We start from the raw sequence: 12,198 nt of genomic DNA on the forward strand, positions 1-12,198 counted from the left end.
TCAATAACATTAGCAAGTGGTTGAAGCCAGCAGGTGGATGAAGGAAAAGGGAGGCAAGAGGAGAGACCCGAAGCAGCCGCCGGTCCGAGTATCAGGTGAACTGAACTTCAGGTAAGAAGTTATGACCTGCAGTCCATCTGGGTCAGATATGAACCAAGTTTAGGTGGAGTTTATTTTCGTTATGCTGACTTTTTCGTACTGCGTGCTAGCTAGCATGAGGAGTTTCTATACAGCTGGGTGGGTGCTATGTTACTGATGTTGAACTTTATTTTGTTCATAAGGTTAATTATTAGAGTTGCCAACCATCCCGTAAAAAACGGAATCGTCTCGTATTCAGAGAAAATATCACGCGTTTCGTATTGAGGTGAAAAGGAACAGTTTGTCCCGGACTTCAGCTACAATGAAAAAGACACAAAGTTGGATTTATTCTGTGTTTACGCTGCACAGCTGCCTCTTCTTCTCTCATCCTCTCACCCTCCCTCTCCTGTTTCTACTTCGACCATGAAACTGATCAATGATCAGCTGATCGGCTTTTCTCTCTTGTTTATTTATCGCCCACTTTGCGCCAGAAAGAGGAAACCAGCGGATGTCGCGGTAAACAACAGCAGCACTTTTAAGCTTGATCAGTTGTTGTTAGAATTTATTTAATATTAATTTCTAGTATCAGCTGATGTTGGCTGGAGCCACAGCTGTAAACCTGCTGGTCATGATATCAGTTTGGTTATGTGATGAGAGGGAAACATGAAGATGAAACCAGGAGATGTCCTTACTGAATCATCAGAGCTGTGATGGAGAAACAGGTTTACCTTTTAGTTAACATGAATGAGTTGAAGGGAAGTTATGAACTGTTTCTGAGAGATAAATAACACCAGGATCCTTTTCTAAGTAGCTGACAGCTGATAACTGTGCAGGGGCGGGTCTAGCAAAGTGTTGCCAGGGGCATTAAAAGGGAAAGGGGGGCACAAGGAAATACTTTCTTATTGTCATTTAAAATGTCTCACTTTTAAAAAAATAATTATCTGAGTCTTGCAACAAACAATTGATAGATTGATACATATATACCATCAGAACAGTGTACATCACTGTCACAACAGTGTTTATTTTCATTCAAAGGCTTTATGATTTTTCCTATAATGGTGGGCCGGTCTCTAGTTAAAATGCCCGGGACGATTTTTCTTGTCCCAGTCCAGCTCTGTATGCAGCTCATCTTCAGTCTGGTGTTACCTACATCTTCCTATTCAGAAGGCAGAATTTCCGAGTTCTGAGTACAATCGAAAGCACCACGACTGCAGTTTTTGTGTTGGATGTAAAAAGCAGGCTAGGATAGAATCAGGTGTGGGATTTCTCTCGTGGAAATGTGCACATTATTTTTTCCTTTCTATTGGTAGGTGGCACAGTGCACTTGTGGCAAGTAAGCAAGCTAGAAGACTGGCAGTCTTGCTGGGTATCCAGTTACAGAAGCAACACATTAACAAGAGAATTCTGAGTAAAACCAAAGTTACTTTCCCTAGTAACTAGTTACTCTGAAAGTAACGAGTAACTTGAAGTAACTGAGTTACTTTTGATAGAAGTAACTAGTAATGTAACTAAGTTACTAATTTAAAGTAACTTACCCAACACTGGTATTAACACAATTGATCTAAAATCAGACAAAAAAACATAAAATCAGAGTAGAAAGTTATATTTTTTACTGTAACAACCACAAACATGTTTAATGAATCATATTTCATAACTTTAAATGCAAATATAAATTGTCAATTTTAAAATCCTATGCACAAGTTTTGCAAACAACAAAGTTATTTGCAGCCATTTACCTTTTACCCCTTTTTTTTAATAGCCATTTCAAACTATTTACAGAACAATCAGCTGTTCTGCATTCATTAAGATGCCACACAAATTATTTGTGCCACTCCAAAAAAATAATTTCTGTCCACTATAAAGGAGAACATCACAGCCTGATACCTGCAGGCCTGACAGCAGCAAGTGTATTACTCCTCATGTTTTCATTCAGCAGTTGCCTCATTGTTCTGACACACAACACAAAACTATCCACAACACTACACACTAACTACACAAGACAACACATTAACTACACACTCCAAACACGCTAAACCTCACAAATCTCTCACATCTCAAAACTCGCTCTCTCTCTCTTTTTCTGCTCTCTCTCTCTCTTGCTGTCACTCCTAAAACCTCCCTCTCTCCCTAAACAACCAAACAACCATGTTGCCATATCATTTTTTGATTGGTCGACATGGTGCATTTTTCCACCTACAGGAATGGGCTGTTTTTTGGTTTGTTTGTTTTTTTATTTCTTGCTCATAAGCAGAGAGATCTTGCTAGCGCTGTCCTTAGACAGTAAACGTGACGAAACTATTGAGGAAAAAACGGTGCATATATATTGTTTATCATGACTCTGGTTTTACGTGGCCTATCAACACAATTTAAAAACTGGTATATATCACCTTGTTGCTTTGTCATCTTAAAGTGGCCATGTGATTGGCTGTGATTGGCCGTTAGTAATGCCGTTACTTGTAACGCCGTTATTCCCATCACTGGAAATAATCACAGCTGATGGTATCTTACAGTTTTTCCTCAAATGTTAAAACACAAAAGCCAATCCTGTAACCCAAATGACCAGTAGTCTAAACACATTTACTAAATGTAGCCACCATATTCCAGTACCATAAACACATGTCACATGAAGACACAATTCACAAAACACAACCCTCTGTACTCATAAATCTAAACACATTTTTCCTTGCTAAAACACATGTTGCAAAACAACTCTGCTCATATTCTCAAATGAAAGCCCATGTGATGCAAAATGCTTGCCACAGTCACCAATCTTTGAACACAGGGAACACACCTGGCGTCAGTCACTACACACAACGACTCAAAATTGAAGACACCTGTTGCTAATGATGTGACCCCACCTATAAAAGCATAGTTTGGTGAAGATGCCAAACAATCACAATGGATGAAGGCATTCGAGCGTGCGGAAGGAGAAGAGCTGCAGGCCAAAGAGGAAGAGGGGTTGAGATCAGAGGAGGAGGGGTTGAGATCAGAGGAGGAAGAGGTGAAGGCCTAAGAAGAAGAGGAGTTCGGAGTAGAGGAGGAAGAGAAGGAGGCCAACAAGAGAGAGGAGAAGGTCCAGGTGGGAGAAGAAGACAACCTCGCACCATCATAACAGATGATATGCGAGCAACAGTAATTGATCATGTCATTGGCCATGGCATGACAATGGCTGAAGCGGGACGAAGAGTACATCCAAACCTGAGTAGGTTCACCGTGGCCACCATTATCAAGGCATTTAGACAACACAACAGGTATAGTACGCTATTGCTTTCTTTGTCATACTAGTTTTACAGGCCTGTGAAAGTGGTCTGTTACTTTACATGTAGTTTTACATATAAATCAGTCAATTGACAACACATGTTTCTTTCTTTAGAGCTGAAAGGATGCCACATAGAGGTGGGAGGGTTGCCATATTCACAGCGGCACAAGAAACCCTCATTGCAGATATGGCCCATGAGAACAACTGCATTAGACTCCGAGAGATCAGAGACAAAGTCATTGCAGATAATGTAAACTTTGAGAACATTGATGCTGTCAGCGTGTCCACAATAGACAGAGTTCTCCGGCGCCAACAGATGAGGATGAAACAGGTCTACAGGGTTCCCTTTGAGCGCAACTCTGCGCGACACATAGAACAACGTTACGAGTATGTGCAAGTACGTATACATCCATGTCCACAGTACAGTTAGTGGACATACTGTGTTGCTTAGTGGCCTACATTACTTCTGGACAATACTGTGCTACCTGATTGACCGTTCTGAACACCTGTACGCTTTTCCATGTTCACAGAGGATAATGCAGTTGGACGCGATGGCCAGACCCCATGAGTACCTCTTCCTGGATGAGGCTGGCTTCAACCTCCAGAAACGAAGGCGAAGAGGCCGTAACATCATTGGCCAAAGAGCCATCACTGAGGTTCCTGGCCAACGGGGGGGGTAATATTACTCTTTGTGCAGCTATGGGTACGGAGGGGCTTGTCCACCGGCATGCTGTCCTTGGGTCTTACAACACCCAACGTCTCCTCACCTTCCTAGAGGAGCTAAAAGACATCCTCCTGGACCGTCAACAACACCATCCTAGGCTAGCACATCACATGTATGTGATCATTTGGGACAACGTCCGCTTCCACAAAACACACCAAATCAGAGAGTAGTTCACCACCAACAGTGACCACTTTTTAAACGTCTGTCTGCCACCCTACTCCCCTTTCCTGAACCCTATAGAGGAGTTCTTCTCATCATGGAGATGGAAGGTGTATGACAGACAGCCATACACAAGAGAGAACCTCGTACGGGCAATGGAGCTGGCCTGTGCTGACATCCCAGTGGAGGCCTTCCAGGGATGGATTCGCCATTCCAGGGCGTTTTTCCCGCGGTGCCTAGCAAGGGACAATATAGCCTGTGATGTGGATGAGGTGATGTGGCCCAATGCAGCTCGGCGACATGATGCCGCACAGTGACTGTGTGTAATACTGTAAAAAGACCGTGTAGACAATAAAAAAGACTTCACACCCTGATCATGTTTCCGAGAGTACTGTTGTGTGCGATAGATTCTGTTTTTGCATTGAGTTGTGTTACAGTAGTGTACGTACATGCAGGATGTTTTTATAGATTTAGTCTTCATGTGAAACTCACAAATCTAAATGCCTAATCCTCTGCAGGGTTCTATGACGATCCGTTACTGTACAGTTTATAAAAATATGCATTGGCAGTTATGAACCAAAGAACCTTCTCACAAATTGAGCATTGTGTTTTCAATTGTTTTGCTGTAGTGTGTAATGCTGTGTATAGTGTTTACAGTTTTGACAGCTTCGAGCTGCTCTCTTGGTGTGGGAGTTTGAGTTTTGCAGTGGGAAGGTGTGGTTGTGTTTATGTAGCTTTAGAGAAGGGTGTTGTGTTTGGACATTGGGGGACCTGGTGGTAACGTTTGTGACATGTGTTTTAGCATTTGAGAAAAACTGTAATAAGATTAATTTGATTGTTTCCCAAAATGGAACAAATGATCAGTGGACAAACATGTCTGAAAAATACAAATATTTAAATAACTGCCATCTTGCATCTCTCGTTATCTCTTTTTTCCCCAACTCTCACCACCTTTTTATCTTTTCACGGGCGATCGTGGCTCAAGAGTTGGGAGTTCACCTTGTACTTGGAAGGTTGCCGGTTCGAGCCCCGGCTTGGACAGTCTCGGTCGTTGTGTCCTTGGGCAAGACACTTCACCCGTTGCCTACTGGTGGTGGTCAGAGGGCCCAGTGGCACCAGTGTCCGGCAGCCTCGCCTTTGTCAGTGCGCCCCAGGGTGGCTGTGGCTACAATGTAGCTTGCCGTGACTGTGTGTGTGAATGGGTGGATGACTGGTTGTGTAAAGCGCTTTGGGGTCCTTAGGGACTAGTAAAGCGCTATACAAATACAGGCCATTTACCATCTTCATTTCTACCTTTTCACTCTCCTCTGTGTCACTTTTTTCCCGTCCATAAACACTGCAAATGACTGACAACCCTGTCGATTAAAAACACCACCTTTGACAACATTAAAGCTCCCAATCAATACATAATTACCAGCAATTTAATTACCCATTCACACTGTGGGTAAACTGCTTCTTCTATGAAAGAAAAAACAACAACTAAACATGCTTTGTGTGTTGATTCTTAGAAAAGAACACTAAAAGCCAATTATGATTACATTAGTCTAGTCATGCAGACAGGACATGATGATGGCTCAGCAGGCTATGCTTGGAGCCTATTATTTACCTGGGTTGGGCTTTTATTTACTGCATGCATTTATTTCTCTTCATACAAGCGCATTTGCTAACCTTACCTAAATCCAACAAAATGCACGTTTCAGAATATGGCAGTTCTTTGAAAACAAGATTAGAGAGAATTTCTCTGACAAGGTGCAGACTGATGGTTAAATCCCAAACAGTCGTATACATGCAATGCTCCATTCATTTTACTGGGATTTTACTCCTTAAATTGAAATACTAACACAGCGAACATTAGTAATCCTGTTGGTTCAAAGAGAAGGGTCAAATTCTGAATAAAAAGATTGTTTTTTTTCTGCAATGGTGTCAGTTTCTTTCCTTGTAAAAACAGATTTTTTTTTCTTCTCGCATGTGTGTGTGTGTTTATATATTTTTTTAAAGGAAGAGGCTAATCAATCTTTATCTACACGTAACAGCTAATGAAAAAGATAGCAAAAGCTCTGTGTAAAAACTATGATCCAAGTTCAACCTGAAAGCCTCTTTGAACCTTAGTTCCTCATGGAGACCAGTGGCTTGAAGTCACTTTTATAACTACTCAAAAAGACAAGTTTCACTGCTAAATAAATAATAAATCTCTTAATAATCCTTCTTTGTACTTGTACCTAGAAATGTTTTTCAAATACATGAAAGAGAACTTCATTAATTTCATACTGCACTTTCATACTGACTTTTGAGATAATCTCTTCAAAGAAAAAAAAGATAAGGATGAGGTTAAGACATCTTAACTTTTAGTATCTAATGGTAGATCTAGATTCTCCTGCTGTACTCATAATCTGTGTAGCCCACTTTAAGATAAATATTTCTGTATATATACACACATTGGTGCAGTTTTCCATTTGACAAAGTCAATTTAAGCTCTTCTTTAAGGATATACTCACTTTTAGGTAGTAGTTGTGTGCCCCAGATGACCATATTGGCAAAATCTCCCCTATATTACATCAGAAAGCAGAAAGAGGCACTTCTAGAATCATTCAGTAAAAGCTCCAAATTAACTAATAAACAATAACTATTGTCCACGTCGCCAGGCCAGAATCAGATGTGGAAAACTGTGATTTTTATTTTTTTCTAATGATTCAATGCCGATGATGTTATAGAACTCAGCTATAACTAGACCTACTATTAGTGGCAACAGGTTTCATTTTAATAGCAGTTTGGTAGCATGGCTCCTCCAAAGGGGAAAGGGTCATAAATGTGTTGAGAAATGTGAGAGAGCCATTATCTACCCGGACCACGTCATGTCCACACTGAAACAATTAACCAGAAAGCCAATTTAACTGAGCACAAATCTCTCTGTGAAAGATTTGTGTTTTACTGCTAAAGGTGAAATGCGGACATCGTGGCACCTTGCTTCTTATATCTCTTTTTTGTGGACAACTTTGTCAGGCTTGTGAACAAGTGTGCGCATTTTTATTTATCTTCAAGAACTACCTGCTGCCCTGCCTCCTGTCCTTCAGAACTGCTTTGAAAGACCTCAAGCATAAAAAGATACTGTCCACCAGACAAACATCAAACAGATGACATGTCATGTTTTTAATTCCGCTCCGGACTCGTGAATCTCAACCCAGCAGCAGCGGTAACGTTTGCACGTCCTCTCCCGTTAACGCGGCAGGTAAATAATCAACTAACAGTGCATATTATGTTAGCGCGATCTGCCTTATTACAAAACCTGCCATTACTGTGCATTTAGGTGACCATGATGAGAGAGACAGACAGAGTCTGGCTGGCTCAGATGCTGGCAGTTCTCGCTGCAGTCTACCGGTAGCGTCTCCTTTCAGGCCAGGATAGACGAATGTCACCGAGCAGTGACTAAGTTCGTGGTAAAAGGCTTGAACCCATTTGCCACAGCAGATGCCCCGATTTTCAGTAAGTGAATGTGTTTAATTGTAGGCAGGGACATTACTGGATATTCTTGTGTAATTGCTACAGAATAATTTATGTTATACTTTGTTATTGCTACAGAAGAATATTTATTTTATTATTTTACATTTACAATTTTTTTTCCTGGGGACCCTGTGACACCCCATGGAAGAGCCATAGGCTGTGGATCTCTTAAGATCTCACTGTTGGGTTTGTAAGGCCATGTTACTCCTAAATTTCTATCTTGTTCAAAGAGAAGATATAAAACAAAGTTCTAAGCTAATCGACCTTAGTGTTCTCCTTTTTTAAAAAGAATCGATACGAGAATCGATAAAGAATCGAATCGTTAAACAGAATCGGAAATGGAATCGGAATCGTGAAAATCTTATCAATACCCATCCCTAATGAGAGATCACGTGTGCTGTGTTACTAACAAGTTCAAACTTTATTACTAAGAGCATTTGCTCCTATTAGCTGCAACAAAAAGAACACCCAAAGATCAGAGTTAATTACTATGAATGTATTATTTAAACAAGCCTCAATTATGATTGCAATCATTTTGGCTTTCACAGCAAAACTTTTTTTTTTCTAATCACACTTGTATGATAATTGGATAACATGAAGCAAATTTCTTTCTGTGTAAATACTGGGAGAAGTGCGAGTTAGCTGTATACATTACCTTTTCATTAAGTGTGCAGATCCTGCACAATCACAGGGGAGTTTACGGTTCACCAGATGGACTGATTGCATAATGCAGCTTTTTTTCTTTATTTTATAACTATTACAATACAGTAATTATGTCAGTCAGTCCTGGAATCAATTTCTTACAGGCTTAGAGGTCTGTATCCTGTCAAATCATTGCCTATACAAATGAATGAATGAAGGAATGAACTGAATTAATGAGGAGTTGAATATGATGGTTAAACAGCTGAGTCTTATAATGACTAGAATAAGCGATCAATAACAAGGCAACAAGGCCACTGTGTGATCCTCTCTCACACACACACACACACACACAGTTTGCTTTGTTCTTATTCACAGGTTTTGGTTCTGTCTGCAAATTATGTATAAATTCAATTATATTTGTGAAGACATAAACTTCTGACTTCTGTTGACCTCTGCTTTGTGCTTTGATATTGACTGCAGGTTTGAAAAAAGTTCATTCAAATGCAGCAGTGGTGGAGGAGTCAGAGAGAAACTCAGAGTTTGCTGAAGAAAACCTTGAGTAGGCAATCTAGTCTCACTGTAGTTTGTGAAATTGTCACAACCTTTAATCTATTGATTCCTGTTGCAGGACACAGATTTTACTTTCTTTCAATTTTTTGTGATTATGAACACAAATTTCCTAACATTATTTTGTGTCCCTGAATATGACTTTCATCAGTCCACGCTCATTATCCTCTTTAAAAAAAACAAAAAAACTGGTTTGGGGGAGAGTAGAGGAGAAAGTAGTGCTGACCTTCAGGTTTAGGCCTTGTAAAAGACTGATTAAGCATGCATTGTAAAAACTGCTTAGTTTTAGAAATATATCTTGGTTTTGGGTACAAAGACTGCCTTTTAAAACTTTCTGATTTTCAGTGATTTACAGTTCTTGTATAATTTTGCATACCTTAGCCTTTTCTCACTGTTTCCCTTCCTTTCATTTCTGATGAGGCTTTAGAGTTTTTCCTCATCTTAGGGATAAAAATCAGAGTTTTCATTAAACCCAGTTTCTGGAACAGGACCCAGATTTGATTTTTAAACAAATATGTAAGTAATTCTTCTTTTTATGTTTTACTGTCCAGTTTCTGGGTATTAGCCTAATATTGTCTAGACTGTATCACTGTCACCAGTGAAGTGATTTAAAATTGCTACCTGTTGACCAAAAAGACATCTATGTAAAATTTTGTCCAAAAGAAAAATATAGAGCTACACTGGCACACTTTAGGCACTTTCCCCCACTGAGCTGTATATTTGTTTTGTATAGCACCTTGCACAGGTTTTCATATGACAAATACCATCTGTACAGTGAGGAACAGTGGTGGTAGCAAACACCATGCTGTGGGTGTGTTTCTCAGTGGCAGGACACTCAGTGCAGTTCAAGCTGAGTGAAGGATGAAAGAAGCCAAAGGCAAAGTGTGACAGGCTTGAATGTGGAGTTGACACAAATTTAGGTTTATAAATTCATGCAGAGTCAAAGAAAAAGTCAAAATTTCTGCATTTATTGTTCAAAGGAAACATACACAGGAAGGTGAAAGACACCAAATGAAATGCATGAGGCTGACTCAGAGGACGCTGGCTAATTGAGAACAACTTAAAAAAAAATGCTGAGGAAAAATAACATAAAGAAAAGATGAAAGAGAAACAGGACTTACAAAATAAAACAGGAAATGATTCTTCCTAATCACTGGATCGTCATTTCTTTCATTGCATACAGAGACCTGAGCCTGGATGCTAGTCCAACGCTAAGGCAATAAACGCTTAAGTGGCCTCATGCTAAGACTCTATCCTTGAGTGACCCAGCCAAAGCTTTGACTTAAACCCTAAATGTGGAGTGACCTGAAGATTGTAGTTCATGTATACTTCCCATCTACTGTGGATGTGTGTCAAGCTGTGGCTTCACGGGACTTCCCAAGCAGGGATAAACTGCCTAAGACGTGTTCAGAGAATGAAAAAAACAACAAAGCTGGACTCTCTAAATGCACCCACAGCAATTCTAACAAGTATTCAATTAAGTCTTAATACCTTTACCTTTGGTAAAGTAAAAAAACGAAAAACAAAACAAACAAAAAAGCACTGGGCAGGATTTTTTTTATTTATTTTTTATTTTTGGAGTCTGTGTCCTGCACAGGAGAGTTATTTCAAAAGCTTTATTTTGCATTCTTTACATGCTTCACTTACAGTTCATTTTTGCTTATTGGTTAGGTTAAAAAAGTGATTCTAAGATGGAATGCAGAGGTACACAGGCATGTAGGGAGAACAAGTCAAGGTGTGGCTTGATAGTTCTTGACAACTATATTAATACTGCTATATACAACTACACAAACTGTATGAAATGATACTGATTTTTTATAGTATCAGTCCTTTGTAGTCTTTCTAACCCTATAAAAATACTAAGAAATCCTAAGAAATTGAAAGGAAAACCCAATTCTTTCATACAATCTCCAGATGACAGAAATTATAATTAGTATGATATATCAAAGGTTCTGACTGACCTTACTAGGGGAAAGACTAAGACCAAGTACCTACCATGTGAAGAAAAAAGCCAAACAAAAACAGTAGATTGTGTCTTAAAATCACATCATTTATTGGGCAAGATGTTGACTAATGCTACCAGTTTCTAAGTGAGATGACGCATTTGCTTGAAACATAGCCTTCATCAAACATTGCTGATGTGAATATGAACAGACAGAAAGTGTCTGACAAGGTGACAGCAAGGAATGGTAGTCAAGGAATGAAAAAAATTGAAGGTGTCATGTTAGGACAAAATGAGGACTTGTGTTGCTTGTGAGTGTCAGTGAAGTTTCCATTTTATTAGTTATTTTTATGATACATTTTGAGAGTTTTAGACTTGTACATTAAGTATCTATATCATAACTAAATCTTTAACAAATATTAATTTATTGTACACTTTTTGTATGCACAAGACAAACATAAGTACAAGATTACTACACAAACAACAAAAAATAATTCTACATGTTATTATTTTTGTAAGATGATGGTTGAAATGACCAACCGTCAGTTCCTGGAGAAATCCTTTGTGATTAAATTGTATCCACTCACAGGTAGGGATGGGTACCGGTATCCGGTGCCATCATGGCACCGGTTCTGACATAAACGGTAGTAACCAGACCGAAAAGCAGCGCACATTTCGGTGCTTTATTTCGGTGCTTTTTTTTTTCCTGAGATGTCATACACAGCAAAATCTCCAGTGTTAAATTAACACTAGAGAGTGTCTATATGGGTCCACACCTCTGAGTGTTAAATACAACACTGTTGAGTGTTAAATTAACACTTTTGACAGTGTTATATGTTTAAAAGTAACCTAGCCAGTTTTGAAGATTAACAATGGCTAACACTGAGCAGTGCTGATTTTCTAACACTGGAATATTTCTAACATTTTGAGTTATTTTCCAGTGTTAGAAAATCAGCACAGCAAAACCTCACATCATGCACATCTACTGCGGGTGTGGTGCCTGTTATCAGACCCGGAGTTTGCAACATCCCCCAAAAACCCGAAGAGGAGAGTCCTGGCCCCTAGCCCTGCCAGTGTAGCAGAAATGATGACGTATGATGATGATGGCAGCAGCAGCCGTTCTTCTCTGGGTGAGTAGCTTAATGTTGTTCGTGTGTAATTTACGCTGAGTAGGCTAACCACGTTATTACATTAATGCATGTAAGGTGAACTAGCAAACACCCTTGTAGTTACATGCGGCTGTCTTCTTGTTTGATGGCAGATACTCCGTTCACTCTGGCCAAAAAGGCTAAAATGACCAAAGAAAAAGTGGGAAACAGCTAAACATGA

The 12,198-nt window shown here is 39.6% G+C and overlaps 1 protein-coding gene across 1 annotated transcript; it reads left to right on the forward strand.

Moving 5' to 3' along the window:
* The first annotated feature begins 462 nt into the window (after positions 1 to 462).
* On the forward strand, positions 463 to 6,080 carry LOC146365609 (uncharacterized). Its single transcript, XM_084915713.1, has 2 exons — positions 463 to 3,734; positions 3,868 to 6,080. The coding sequence occupies exons 1-2, from the start codon at positions 3,462 to 3,464 to the stop codon at positions 4,015 to 4,017; spliced, it is 423 nt and encodes a 140-aa protein (XP_084771839.1). The 5' UTR covers positions 463 to 3,461; the 3' UTR covers positions 4,018 to 6,080.
* Positions 6,081 to 12,198: the final 6,118 nt, after the last annotated feature.

The sequence above is a fragment of the Perissodus microlepis genome, chromosome 19, assembly GCF_051167445.1.
Source record: "Perissodus microlepis isolate ML-2025 ecotype Zambia chromosome 19, ASM5116744v1, whole genome shotgun sequence".
Taxonomy (NCBI): Eukaryota; Metazoa; Chordata; class Actinopteri; order Cichliformes; family Cichlidae; genus Perissodus; species Perissodus microlepis.